The sequence below is a fragment of the Papio anubis genome, chromosome 13, assembly GCF_008728515.1.
Source record: "Papio anubis isolate 15944 chromosome 13, Panubis1.0, whole genome shotgun sequence".
NCBI lineage: Eukaryota > Metazoa > Chordata > Mammalia > Primates > Cercopithecidae > Papio > Papio anubis.
In genome coordinates this window covers 61,355,138-61,370,180 of record NC_044988.1, presented here as the reverse complement: position 1 = coordinate 61,370,180, position 15,043 = coordinate 61,355,138, and the positions used below count along the sequence as shown (strand labels likewise).

The 15,043-nt window shown below is 44.4% G+C and overlaps 1 protein-coding gene across 15 annotated transcripts in view; it reads left to right on the top strand.

Annotated features, from left to right (window-relative positions):
• The window catches only part of APTX (aprataxin), a 53,925-nt gene that overhangs the window by 13,198 nt on the left and 25,684 nt on the right, over nt 1–15,043 (top strand). For 3 of the 15 annotated variants that reach the window (XM_021927452.2, XM_021927455.2, XM_021927454.2), the window contains exon 1: nt 8,942–10,793. The exons of 3 other annotated variants lie outside the window; for them this stretch is intronic. In XM_021927452.2, coding sequence (XP_021783144.1) covers nt 10,720–10,793 — 74 coding nt within the window. In that variant the 5' untranslated portion in view covers nt 8,942–10,719. Of the gene's footprint in view, nt 1–8,940; nt 10,845–15,043 lie in introns of those variants that run through there. 9 more of the 15 variants (XM_021927448.2, XM_031654303.1, XM_031654304.1 and 6 more) reach the window with 7 other exon arrangements.

Here is a 15,043-nt window from a genome sequence, read left to right as displayed (position 1 = left end):
TGAAGTGCAGTAAGAAAGACAAGTGGGAGAAAGCAGCAATGCAATATTGGAAAGACTAGCAGTAAGGGGACTGCAAGTTTGGGAGAGTGGAACAGCTCAGCGCTGAGGCTGTGAAAGGTGAGCGTGTGCTGCAACTGTCCTCACTAGACTGAAAGCTCCTTAACGGGAGGGGCTGTGTCTGGCTTGTTGACTCAACATGGACCCCACTGCCTGACACAGAGAAGGCACTCTAAGTGTTTGATGAATGGATACAGTTTAAAGAAATGCAGAATTGGAAACCATTCCCTCTCTTTAAGATCCTGGTGCCATAAAATAATTAGAGTAAACTTTTAAAAAATATGGCACGCCGGCCGGGCGCGGTGGCTCAAGCCTGTAATCCCAGCACTTTGGGAGGCCGAGACGGGTGGATCACGAGGTCAGGAGATCGAGACCATCCTGGCTAACACGGTGAAACCCCGTCTCTACTAAAAAATACAAAAAACTAGCCGGGCGTGGTGGCGGGTGCCTGTAGTCCCAGCTACTTGGGAGGCTGAGGCAGGAGAATGGCGTGAACCCGGGAGGCGGAGCTTGCAGTGAGCTGAGATCCGGCCACTACAAAAAATATGGCACGCCACTGATTAAAATCCTTTAATGGTTCCTCATTTCACCCAGATATCCACATGACTTTCGTCTTCTTTCAGGTGTATGCTTAAGAGAGGCCTTCCACACTACCAAGACATTCTCACCATTTTTTTCTCTTTTTTTTTGAGACAGAGTCTCATTCTGTCACCGAGGCTGTAGTGCAGTGGCACAATCTCAGCTCACTGCAACCTCTCCCTCTCAGGTTCAAGCAATTTTCATGCCTCAGCCTCCCAAGTAACTGGGATTACAGGCATGCACCACCACGCTCTGCTAATTTTTGTACTTGTTAGTGAAAAAGGGGCTTCACTATGTTGGCTAGGCTGGTCTTGAACTCCTGAGCTCAGGCAATCCACCTGCCTTGGCTGTCCAATGTGCTGGGATTACAGGCATTAGTCACCGCACCCAGCCATCCTCACCACTTTCTGTATCCCACTAATTTTTTCTTTGTAGCATTTACCCTCACAAGACCTGTATCTTTCTTTGCTTATGGTCTGCTTCACCTGTTTAGATTGTAAGCTCCTTGAAAGCAGGAACTTTTTTTTTTTTTTTTGAACGAAGTTTCGCTCTTGTTGCCCCAGGCTGGAGCACAATGGCATGATCTCAGCTCACTGCAACCTCTGCCTCCCAGGTTCAAGCGATTCTTCTGCCTCAGCCTCCTGAGTAGCTGGGATTACAGGCACCTGCCACCACGCCCGGCTAATTTTTGTATATTTAGTAGAGACGGGGTTTCACCATGTTGAGCAGGCTGGTCTTGAACTTCTGACCTCACGTGATCCACCCACCTCAGCCTCCCAAAGTGCTGGGATTACAGGCGTGAGCCACCACGCCCGGCAAAAGCAGGAACTTTGTTTTGTTCACCGTGGTAGCCCCAGCTCCTAGAGTGATTCCTGACATGTAGAAGTTGCTCAGAGTTGAATGAATGAATGAATGTACCAGCCAATGGAGAGCTAGAGTTGCTTTGGTTTCATCTGACTGGAGGCCAAGGCCCTGAGATTATGGGATTTGGGTATCTGTGTGGGCTCCTATAGCCATGTCTCTCCCACTTGACTAGTAAGAGGAGCTGGTCTGACAGTGCCAAGAGCCCAGGCCCTCCTGTGCTGGGAACTACTGTTGCCTGTCTGTGATTGTGAGATTGAGGGCCCAGATACTATAAGGTTCTTATGGTTTGGAGATGGTGCAGAAGGCAGCCCCATCAGTCTTTAAAGTAGCCAGAGAAGTTTCTAAGTTTCAACCCAAGATTCTTGACTGAGTGGGTTTAAGAAATTGAAAGAAAGGCCCTGTGGTTGGGCAAATAGGCAAGGAGAGAGTGGTAGATAAGATTAGAGAGATGGACAAGAACTTCTGTAAAACTGACCAAACAAGGGAGTTTATTCTTAATTTGAACATTGGTAAAAGATTTAAGCAGGGGAGTGACATGACCAGGTTTGTTAGTGTTTTGAAAAATATTTTTTCCCTTCTTATTTTTTTTTTTTAGACACAGGGTATCGCCCTGTTGCCTGGGCTGGAGGGCTGGAGTGGCATAATCATGGCTTACTGCAGTCTTGGACTTCTGGGCTCAAGCAGTCCTCTTTCCTCAGTCTCCCAAGTAGCCAGGATCACAGGCACATACCACCGTGCCTGGCTAAGTTATTTATTTATTTTTTTATAGAGACGGGGTCTCACTTTGTTGCCCAGCCTGGTCTCAAACTTCTGGTCTCAAGCAGTCTTCCTGCCTCGGCCTCCTAAAGTGCTGGGATTATAGGTGTGTGAAATAGTTTTTTTAGTTGCAGTGTGATTGGATTGGAGGGGGCAAGAGTGAATTAGGGAGAAAAGAAAGAATAACATTCCAGAGAGAATAGCATGAACATCAAGGAAGTCAATATACTGATGTATTGAGGTGGGGGAAGGGTAAGAAGTTCAATATTGCTGGTACAAGACTGGGACTAAAGAGGTGGTGGAAGGCAAAGCACGGTAAGTTAGAAGGCATTCCTGTGCCTTTCTTCTTAATGTTTATGAGAAGTTTTAGGATAGACCACTATAAGATCTGTGATTTACACAGATCAGCATTGCTGAATTGAAATAAAATTTTCACACAAACCACCAATGATATGAATGTCAGTGCTTGGGATTATAGTAATCATGTCCTAAACTCTTAAAAATTAGATCCTTGAAAGAGTTAAGAGTTAGATTCAAGAAATCAGCACATAGTGGGAGAAGTTAACCAGTCCTAAAAGCGGGAGTTGAAAATAATAGAGTGTAAATTATAGTTGGAAGATTGTAAAGTGAATTTACAGGGTGTAGTTTATGGATACATCATCATGTTTACACTGTAATGTATAGAACAGAACTGCTCAACTGGTGTCCCAATTACAGGTATGATTACCAAGAATTTGAAAAGATTATCATTAAAAAATCTTAATCAGGCCTATGCGGTGGCTCACGCCACTTTGGGAGGTAGAGGTGGGTGTGGCACCTGAGGTCAGAAGTTCGATACCAGCCTTGCCAAGATGGCAAACCCTGTCTCTACTAAAAATACAAAAATTAGCCGGGCATGGTGGCACATGCCTGTAATCCCAGCTACGGGGGAGGCTGAGGCAGGAGAATTGCTTGAACCAGGAAGGTGGAGGTTGCAGTGAGCCAAGATTGTGCCACTGCACTCCAGCCCGGGCGACAGTGTGAGACTCCATCTTAAAAAAAAAAAAAACTTAATCAGAAGCTATGTGTGGTGGTTCACACCTGTAATTCCAGCACTTTGGGAGGCCGAGGCTGGAGGACTCCTTGAGGCCAAGAGTTTGAGACCAGCCTGGGTAACATAGTGAGACTCTGTCTCTAATTAAAAAAAAAAAAAATCTTAGAAATTGTATAGCTATTTTATCATGAAACCTTAATGTCATAAAGGTTATATTTACAGAAATATGCTCAATTTCCTCATGAAAAAAATCTAAAAATATTCTACTTGGCTATGTAGCCAAAATCAACATTATGTTCCCCAATACTTTGTTTTTTATTTATATTATTGTATATAATTATAAAGAAAACATAAGGAAAGTTTTTTCACCAAGCTCCTCGTAGGCCTCCCCTCAGATTTACCCCCATGTGTTCTGCAAATATTAGAATTTTATCTTTGTGCCATGACATAATGAAATTGGGAAGCAGTAGGAGGTTAACTTACCTAAATGAAATGATATCATTAGAAAATAGGAGGAGTGCATTAGGTTGGATTCCCCCAGAGCAGACACTGTCACAAGGATTTGGAATGCTAGTACTTTGGAGATGATCCCAAGAATTACCAGTAGGGGAGTGAAGAAGTGATTCAGGGATGGGAAGGAAACCAGAAGAAGACGGGTTGATAGGCAGGGTACCCCTCTGGGCAGCCTGGGCTCAGTCTTGCTGGGGAGCGTTGCAGAGACAGTGTGGTACACACATCAAAGTTGTTTTACCCTAGGGGTAAAACATGTTTACCTACTTTTTTTTTTTTTTAAACATCATTTTCATTACTCTCAGTAGCATAAATCCCCCACTTTAGACCTGTATATGGTCAGAGAAGGCAATATCGCAGTTCTTGCAGTAAGATGATTTTGGACATACGAAACATGCAACTAAATTTATGTTTCACTGGATTTTCATTCTATCACCACTAAATAACTTTTATGATTTGGCATCAGACCTAGGACTGCCTACAGAAAAGAGTATGTTTTGTCTTGTCCAGCTGATGCTGCCCCCAAATCTCCCTTGAGTCAGTGAACTTCTGTCCCTTCGTTCAGGCTGCCAGTGTCCTTTGCACTGCATCAGTAAACTGCTAACCGCTTTCCACTTTTCTGCTTTTGCCATCCCCACTAGTCCATTCTTGCTCACAGCAGCCACAATGACCTTCATAAAATGAACATCAAATATGTCACTTCCTAACTAACTCTTTAGGGGTTTTTCATTGAATGATGAATCCACATACAGTTCTTAAATGGTTTACTATTGTCCTTGCTCAGGCCTCCTTATCTTTCTTTCACTAACTCCATTGGATTTTCACCTCCACTGGACTTCTAGCAGCCCTAAAAAAATAATCTAAAAACCCTGCTATTGGGCCTTTGTACATGCTCTTTCCTCAGTTTGGATCACAGACCTAGAATATGCTTCCATCAAGTCTTTTTTTTTTTTTTTGAGACGGAGTCTCGCTCTGTCGCCCAGGCTGGAGTGCAGTGGCGCGATCTGGGCTCACGGCAAGCTCCGCCTCCCAGGTTCCCGCCATTCTCCTGCCTCAGTCTCCCGAGTAGCTGGGACTACAGGCGCCCACCACCTTGCCCGGCTAGTTTTTTTGTATTTTTTAGTAGAGACGGGGTTTCACCGTGTTAGCCGGGATGGTCTCGATGTTCTGACCTCGTGATCCGCCCGTCTTGGCCTCCCAAAGTGCTGGGATTACAGGCTTGAGCCACCACGCCCGGCCATCAAGTCTTGATGTGTTTGTTTCCTTTCTGTCTTTCTGGACTCAGTTTAATTGTCTTTTCCTCAGATAGGCCTTTCTTTTTTTCTTTTCTTTTTATTTTTGAGATGGAGTCTTGCTCTGTTGCCCAGGCTGGAGTGCAGTGGCACGATCTAGGCTCACTTCAAGCTCCGCCTCCTGCGTTCATGTCATTCTTCTGCCTCAGCCTCCCAAGTAGCTGGGACTACAAGCGCCCGCCACTACGCCCGGCTAATTTTATTGTATTTTTAGTAGAGATGGGGTTTCGCCATGTTAGCCAGGATGATCGTCTTGATCTCCTGACCATGTGTTCTGCCACCCTCGGCCTCCCAAAGTGCTGGGATTACAGGTGTGAGCCACTGCACCCGGCCAGATAGGTCTTTCTTGATACCCTCACAACCCTCTCCCTCCCTGCTGTTTTCTGGAGAACTGTGACTAATACAACTTTCCCAAAATGCCAAACAAAATGAGGTGTCCCAGCTATACTCTCAGAATTTCATATTTTTCCTTCTGAGCAAGTCTCTGGACCAGGCAACCACAGCCTCTGGCTTCACCTGCTTTTCCCTTAGACCAGGTAGGTACTTCTGCCTCCAACTGCTTTTCCCTTAGAACAGAAGTCTCAAAATCTTAAAGAAAGAAGGGCTGTCGGGGGGGGCCAGACAGGTTATATAAGTGAATGGGTAGAGACAGTGGCAAACTGGAGAGCACATGGCAGCTATTCACAATTCTAGCTGTTTGTTGTTGGACTTGGCTAGATTTATGGATTTTTTTCCCCCAAGATATCAGGAATCCTGATTTTTAAAAAAATTTCTATTAAAAGTTTTTTGTAGAGACACGGTCTTGCTATGTTGGCTGGGCTGATCTTGGACTCCTTGCCTCAATCTATCCTCCTGACTCATTTTCCCAAATGCTGGGATTACAGGCATAAGCCACTGAGCCCAGCCAGAATCTGGGTTTTTATATGAGATCTCATTTCTAACCATTGGAGTTAAAACAAACAAACAACAAAACCCTAAAAAAAAAAACAGAAAAAAAAAAATTCTTTTTTTTTTTTTTTTTTAAAATTATATTTTTATTATTATACTTTAAGTTGTAGGGTACATGTGCATATACTTGTTGGGAGTTTATTTATATATACTTGTGTGCCATGTTGGTGTGCTGCACCCATCAACTCGTCATTTGTGGTATAACTCCCAGTACAAACCCTCCCCCTCCCCCCCCTCCCATGATAGGCCCCGGTGTGTGATGTTCCCCTTCCTGAGTCAAGTGATCTCATTGTTCAGTTCCCACCCTATGAGTGAGAACATCTGGGGTGTACAGTTTCAGTTCTTGTGATAGTTTGCTAAGAATGATGGTTTCTAGCTGCATCCATGTCCCATACTTCCTGATTTCAAAAGGTATTACAAAGCTATAGTAATCAAAACGGTGCAGTACTAGCATAAAGACAGACATACAGACTGATGGAATACAATAGAAATCCCAGAAATAAATCCTTGCATAAATGACTAAATGATATTCAATAAGTATGTCAATACCATTCAGTGAGGAAAGGGCAGTCTTTTCAACAAATGGTATTGCTAAAATCTAGGTATCCACGTGCAAAAAATTGAAGTTGGAGCTTTACCTTACATAGTACAGAAAATGAACTCAAGGCCAGGTACACTGGCTCACACCTGTAATGCCAGCACTTTGGGAGGCTGAGGCAGGAGGACTGCTTGAGCCCAGGAATTCAAGATCAGCCTGGGCAACATAGCAAGACCTCTGTCTCTATAAAAAAAAAAAAATTAGCCAGGCTTGGTGGGACATGCCTATAGTCGCAGCTACTTGGGAGGCTGAAGTGGGAGGATTGTTTGAGTCTGGGTGGTCAAGGCTGCAGTAAGCTGTGATTGCATCACTGCACTCCAGCCTGGGCGACAGAGCAAGACTGTCTCACAAAAACAAAAACAAAAAAACCACACCTCAAAAATGGATCAAAGACCTAAACATAATACCTAAAACTATAAAACTCTTAGAAGAAAACATAGGGGAAAAGCTTTATGACAGATTTGGCAATGTTTTCTTGGATATAACATCAAAAGACAGGCAGCAAAAGTAAAAATAGGTAAATTGAAGTACTTCAAAATTAAGTTTTGTGCATCCAGGGATACAGCCAGCAAGCAGAGTGAAAAGCACCCTATGAAATGGGAATCTTGTATTTGATCAGAGGTCAGTATCCAGAATACATAAAGAACTCCTACAACAGGGCCGGGCGCGATGGCTCAAGCCTGTAATCCCAGCACTTTGGGAGGCCGAGACGGGCGGATCACGAGGTCAGGAGATGGAGACCATCCTGGCTAACATGGTGAAACCCCATCTCTACTAAAAAATACAAAAAACTAGCCGGGCGAGCTGGCGGGCGCCTGTAGTCCCAGCTACTCGGGAGGCCGAGGCAGGAGAATGGCCTAAACCCGGGAGGCAGAGCCTGCAGTGAGCTGAGATCCGGCCACTGCACTCTAGCCTGGGCGACAGAGCGAGACTCCGTCTCAAAAAAAAAAAAAAAAATTTCAATGGCTTTAGGGGTACAAATGGTTTTTGGTTTCATGGATGAATTGTATAATGGTGAAGTCTGAAATTTTAGTGTACCTATCACCCGAATAGTAGTTACACTCAATATGTAGTTTTTTTATTTTTTTATTTTTTATTTTTTGAGACCGAGTCTCGCTCTGTCGCCCAGGCTGGAGTGCAGTGGCCGGATCTCAGCTCACTGCAGGCTCTGCCTCCCGGGTTCACGCCATTCTCCTGCCTCAGCCTCCCGAGTAGTTGGGACTACAGGCGCCCGCCACCTCGCCTGGCTAGTTTTTTGTATTTTTTAGTAGAGACGGGGTTTCACCGTGTTAGGCAGGATGGTCTCGATCTCCTGACCTCGTGATCCACCCATCTCGGCCTCCCAAAGTGCTGGGATTACAGGCTTGAGCCACCGCGCCCAGCCTAATATGTAGTTTTAAAAAATCTCTCACCTTCCTCCCATTCTCCCCACTTCTGAATCTCCAATGTCCATTATACCACTCTGTATGCCTTTATATACCCAAAGCTTCACTGCCAATTATAAGTGAGAACGTGTGGTATTTTGTTTTCCATTCCTGAGTTATTTCACTTAGAAAAATGGCCTCCAGTTCCATTCAAGTTGCTGCAAAAGACATTATTTCATTCTTCTTTATGGCTGAGTAGTATTCCATAGTGTATATGTACCACATTTTCTTTATGCACTCATCAGTTGATGGGCACTTAGGTTGGTTCCATGTCTTTGCAATTGCAAGTTGTGAAAACAGGATCTCGAAGAGATATTTATACACTCATGTTCATAGCAGCATTATTCACAATAGCCAAATGGTGGAATATCCACAGATGGATGAATGGATAAAGTATGGTGTGTACATGCAATGGAGTGTTATTTAGCTTTAAAAAGGAACTTTTTACACATGATACAATGTGGATGAAACTTGAGAACATTATATTAAGTGAAATAAGCCAGTCACAAAAGGGCAAATACTGTCTGATTTTACTTATATGAGGTACCTAGAGTGATCAGACTCATGAAAACTGTAAGTAGAATGGTGGTTGCCAGGTGTTGGGGGAGGAAAAATAGGGAGCTATTTAATTGATACGGAGTTTTTTTTTTTCTTTTTTTTTGAGACAGAGTCTTGCTCTATCGCCCAGGCTGGAGTGCAGTGGAGTGATCTCGGCTCACTGCAACCTCCGCCTCCCGGGTTCAAACAATTCTCCTGCCTCAGCCTCCCGAGTAGCTGGGACTACAGACGAGTTCCGCCACGCCAGGCTAGTCTCGAATTCCTGACCTCAGGTAATCCGCCTGCCTTGGCCTCCCAAAGTGCTGTAATTACAGGCATGAACCACTGTGCCTGGCCGAGTTTCAGTTTTTCAAGATGAAAAAGTTCTGGTGATTTGTTGCATGGCAATATGAAGTTTCTGATAGTCTTAACTGCCTGCCATACATTTAGCTATGCATTGTGCTGCGTGATCTTGCTTTTCTGGCCACTAATACACTATAGACAATGGACTAGGCCTAACAAGCAGGACATGGAAACTCTGCCCAATTTTGCACATTATATAGTGAATAATGTAATTAGAATGATGCAATTCAACTTTTGGATGCAGGACACACAAAGGCAGGTCAAAGAAGCACTCTTAACTGAGAGGGATGCTTAATTCTGAGGGAACAACAAAACTGGTCATGTCACCAGAGTTGCCTCTTTTTATCTTAAGCAGTTGTGAACAACATTCCTCAGCTGTAAGGCCTGTGTGGCTGCTGAGATGCTGCTTGTGTTTTCCCACTTCTTCATATGACCCTAATATAAACCTGCATCTTCTCTGCTAACAAAAGCAAGCCTGTCTTCTGTGTTTCTTGGAACATCCTCCCACCTTCTGTCTTGAAAGCTCTAATAGCTCCATCATACTGTTAAGTCTCTGCTTTTCCATGGAAGGAAACAATACTCCACCTTGATAAAGAATGTGACTCCGTAAGTCTCAATTTTGTTAAAGAAAAAAAAATTCAATGATACTTGCTGAAGCATGGTAAGGAGGACTTTATTCAGGAACTTCATGATAGGTATATAGAGCTCACTGCAACAGGGTTTTTCAGTGGAAGAGAGATTGGGCTCAACTCCGAACAGCAGCATGGGCAATTGGGAATTTATGGCCAAGGAGCTGTGTAGGGGTCAGTGGATGGAAAATTACTAAGAGGAAACATCAGGGGTAAAGGAGATTCTGGCTAAATAGACCTAATAGGATTCTTGCTGGAGACAGGCCAACGTAATCAGACATCACCTGGGGGATAGTGGCGACTAAGGAACCTGATCAGATATTGAGAATAACCACATAAGGCCGGGTGGTGGTGGTGGTTCTTGCTAAACTGACTTAGCCAGGGTCTGTGCTAAAACTGGATTTTACAGGGAAGTGCACAGATGGGCCTAGCAGAAAATTCAGAAACGTAATTCAACCAAAGAATCTTTGCCAGTGTGTTGTATTTGAGAAAAATTATAAACTATACTTTTACCAACGAGATAGGGATTGTTCCTTCTGCTAAAATGCCTTTGAATAATTGCAATATGATTCTTAGGGAACGTTCTGGAATTGCTGTAAAAAATCAGTACACGCATCTTATCCCTGCATCCTGCTTTTTTTTCCTCCGGATTGCCCCTCAGTTCATTTAGTGTAGACAGCACTACAAAAATCTTAGCGGGTTTCCCCATTCTGTGCAGGTTCTCCATTCTTTCCTCCCTGCACAAGGGAGAAAGCGGACTATAGTTTAAAAAGCAAGTGGCAGTGCTACAGCAGGTTGTCTGCAGCAGTAGAGATGGCCTTAAAGGTTGTGAACATCTCCTTATGGAGTATCGAGAAGCTGCACAGCCACCTAGAAACGTCCACAGAGGGACTGGGTCTGAAATGTCACCCAATTCAGAGACTGTGAGGCAGTGACAGGCGAGTGGCCCTCAGGTAGAGCGATGGTGAGAGAGCTGGTTCCTACAGGCATAACTGCCACTTGGACGACGGCCCAGGGAGAACCCAATTGGGGCGGACGCTTTTTGATCTGGGAACTGGGCAAGATTCTTTCAGCCAATCCGTTAGAGAGGTGCTGCTGACATCACTGGACGCGCTTCAGTCGACTTCTGATGTCATCCCGCAGCGCCGGAAGCGGTGAGGCACAGATGAGTAACGTGAATTTGTCCGTCTCCGACGTCTGGAGGTAAGGCGGTTGTCAGCCTATCTCCTCTGCTGGTTGGGCTCAGTGCCGCGGGTGAGCGTTAGGCCGAGGCTGCTCCTACCCTTGAGTGATGTGCCTTGAATGACGCTGCTTTCATTCGCTGCTCTCGCAGCTGCTTTCTCTGTCCTCCCGTCCTACTCCCTTGGGCTGTTTCAGCGGGCGCTTCTGTTGGTCTTCGACCCACTTGTGTTTGTTCACGTGTGCTCCCGACACCTGTACGTACCTTGCTCACAACACCAGCAGAAAAAATATTAGAGAGTAGGCCCTGGCCACCCAAGGAGGCGGCCCAGTTTGTCGGGAAGGAAGCGTTTCCGCTAGAAATGCTTCGTGAAAGGTACTTGAGGAACCTTAGCAGCATCCTCAACAGGCCTTGTAGGAATGCCAGAAGAAACAATCCTTGGCCGGGCGCGGTGGCTTATGCCTGTAATCCCAGCACTTTGGGAGGCCGAGGCGGGCGGATCACCGGAGGTCGGGAGTTCGAGACCAGCCTGACCGACATGGAGAATCCCCGTCTCTACTAAAAATACAAAATTAGCCAGGTGTGATGACGCATGCCTGTAATCCCAGCTACTCGGGAGGGCAAGACAGGAGACTCTCTTGAACCCGGGAGGCGGAGGTTGCAGTGAGCCGAGATCGCGCTGTTGCACGTCAGCCTGGGCATGCCAAGAGCGAAACTCCGTCTCAAAAAAAAAAAAAAAGCCTTTCCCCAAAGACATACACAAAAAAAAAGCCTTTCCCCATACATACCAGTGATAGTGGCTCAACATAGCAGGGATGAAATTTCTATTTGGAATTACTGTGGTCTAGGTTTGGAACTTTTTGGGATTGTTCATATGCGAGACAATACAGATTTGTGCTCGTTCTTCTTATACAGTTATTGCTTTTCTTTCTGTCTTGTCTTGTCTTCTCTTGTCTTTTTGAGACAGAGTCTCACTCTGTTACCCAGGCTGGAGTTCAACGGCACGATCTCGGCTCACTGCAACCTCCGCCTCCCGGGTTCAAGTGATTCTCCTGTCTCAGCCTCCCAAGTAGCTGGGATTACAGGCGTGTGCCATGACGCCTGGCTAATTTTTTGTATTTTTAGTAGAGATGGGGTTTCACCACAGTTATTGCTTTCAAATGATCTTTTTATATGTCCACAGCTCCTGCTTGCCCTACCTTCACTATTAACAACAGCAATAATAGTGTTGAATGCTTTTTATCAGACACTGAGCTTTACATACTTTGTCCTTTAGCTCTTGTGACAATCCCATGGTGCAGAGCAATTGTTAATACCACTTGACACTTGAGGGAATGAAGACTTGGGAGAGGTTAAATAACTTGCCCCAAGTCACACAGCGAGTAGGTGGTAGAACCAATATTTGAATTCAAGCAATCCGACTTCAGAGGCCTTGATCTTCGCCACTGTTCTATATTGTTTTTCTTCGACTGTCCATTAAGTTCCCAGACACCTACTCTTTGTTACCTTTTATTTTATGGAGAAAATTAGGGTCATGAGACGTGCTTTCCCTCACATTTCTGCCTCTGCTTTCCTTTTTAAAGTCATCAAGATTTATACCCTTTACTTTTCCTTTTGTCTCAGAGGATGAATTGTCTTTCTAATCAAAGCAATTTCTTTGTATTTGCTTCTGATATTTTATGCTGTCACTTATGATACCTTGTTTTCATTTGTCATTTCTGTCTTCCAGTCATGTATAAACAAGGCCAGGTTTCTCAGATCTCTGACAATTCCCCCTGCCGAAGAAAGAAAAAGTCCTTGGTGATCCATTTTAACTTTAGCTGTCATCCAATAACTTTCTTTCCCTTTATATCTAAACTGTTTTAATGAGTATTCTAAACTCTGCCTCCATTTCCTCACCTTTTGTTTCCTTCTGTATCTAGCTCTCAGACCCATCATTCCCCTGAAATTTCACTCCAAGGTCACCAGTGACTGATTATCAAACCAGATAGACTTTTTCCAATTATTGCTGGATCTCTTTGCTGCTTTTGGAACTTGGTCATCCCTCTTACTCCCTTCTTCTTTGCTTTACATGTCAGTGCTCTCAGATGATTTATTCAACAAGTATTGATTGGGATACAGAGATGAACAAGGCAGATAAAGTGTTTTCTCTTTTTTTTTTTTTTTTTTTTTTTTTTTGAGACGGAGTCTCGCTGTGTCGCCCAGGCTGGAGTGCAGTGGTGCGATCTCGGCTCACTGCAAGCTCCGCCTCCCGGGTTTACGCCATTCTCCCGCCTCAGCCTCCGAGTCGCTGGGACTACAGGCGCCCGCCACCACGCCCGGCTAGTTTTTTGTATTTTTAGTAGAGACGGGGTTTCACCATGTTAGCCAGGATGGTCTCGATCTCGTGACCTCGTGATCCACCCGCCTCGGCCTCCCAAAGTGCTGGGATTACAGGCTTGAGCCACCGCGCCCGGCAAAGTGTTTTCTCTTAAGGAATTTACGTTCTAGCTGTTCTTCATGTGCCTTTCTTACCAGTCATTTCTGCTATGGGTAGTCATTTTCGTCCTTCCCTAAATGTTGGGTGTTTCTGTTGTTTGTTACTTTGGCATATGAGCAATGAAAAACTGTTATTTTCATTCTGTACACATTGCCTGAGTGAACCCATCAGCTGGCTTGGTTTTAACAACTTCCTACATGCTCCCAAATTGAAGTTGTCAGCTTAGACCTCTCTGAGCTTTACCCTCACCTCTGACTATCCTGCTGGACATCTCTGCCTGCAAGTCCCACAGACACTTCAAATTCAGATGACTGAAACTGAACTCAGCGTCTTTTCTGGACTTAACTCTTACCACATTCATCACTAAGTCCTGATAGTTTTAGCGGCTAAACATCTCTCAAATCTATGCAGTCTTCTCCATCTCTACTGTTGTCCTTTTATCTGCAATATCGTGGCCTTCTAACTGATTTCTCTGCTTCTAGGCCTATTCCCCCATATCTGTTCTCCACAGTACTCCCCTCCACTCCCAGATGGTCTTTGGAAACAAGTCTGCATCAAATTCCTGGTTAATCTTTAAAGATCTGTCCATGCATTCATCCATTCTTTTCTCTAATTCATTCAGCAAACATTCATTGTCTATTGGCTTGCAAAATCCATTGAAAGTTCTCAAGTTTGAGCTTCTCAGCCAGGGCTCTGCCTCATCTGAACCCTGCCTGTGTCTCCAGCCTCTTCTCTGCCTCATGCTTTAGGTTCCTGCTCACTGAATGGCATCTTCATGGGTACTGTGCTATTTCTTCTTTGTGTATTTGCCCTTGTTCTCTTTGCTTGGAATCTTCTCCCTGTTTCCTTTCTCCACCTCCTCCTCCTCACCTAATTAGGCTGCTCCTTTTCACCTAATTAACCCAGTTTATAAATGGGACTCATTTATAAAGTTTAGGTCCACCTCGTCCAGGAAATTTTTTCCTGACACCTCCTTCCTCCCAGTCTCGGTTGGGTACTCCAGCATTATGCTTCCACCCTTTGTACAGAGCAATCATCATATTTACCACATCTACTATTAATATAATTGTTTCTGTGTTTCTCTCCTCTACAAGATTTAGTGTTTTATAGATGAGGTCTTGGTGTGTTGCCCAAGCTGGACTTGAACCCCTAGGCTCAAGTAATCCTTCTACCTCAGTCTCCCAAGTAGCAGGGACTACAGGTATGTGCTGCCATGCCTGGCTAAGACTGAGTTTTTTGAAGGCTGGGCTCATATATTATCTCTTTATTCCCAGCACTAGAATGGCACAAGGTACACAGGAGTGTAGTAATTTTGACTGAATGATCAAATGAGTGAAGCCAAAAGTTATTATGCAGTGGTTAAGAACCCATTCTTTGGAATTCAAATCGTAGCTCTGGCACATATTGGCTATGTTACTTGAACATGTTACTTATCTTCTCATCCTTAATTTTCTCTTCTTAGAATGGAGTTGTGAGTATTAAAATGAGACCATGTAAGTAAGACATTTAGCATAGTGCCTAGCACATAGTATGCACTTGATAAAGGTATGCTGAAAACCAGGGGATCCTGAAGTAAAGGCCAGGCCTAGCCTAGGACAGTGATCTCCAGAAACCCCCCTCATTGTTTTGTGAATGCGTAGACAGTGATGCAGTCTGTTAGCAGGGAGATTATAATCTTGTTTGGAAAGTAGAATTACATCCACATTAAACATTCAGAGAACTGTGAGGGTAGTTTGTCCACATCCAATAATAAGATGTAGAGAAGAGAAGACAGCTCAGTGAAGGCCTTAGGGA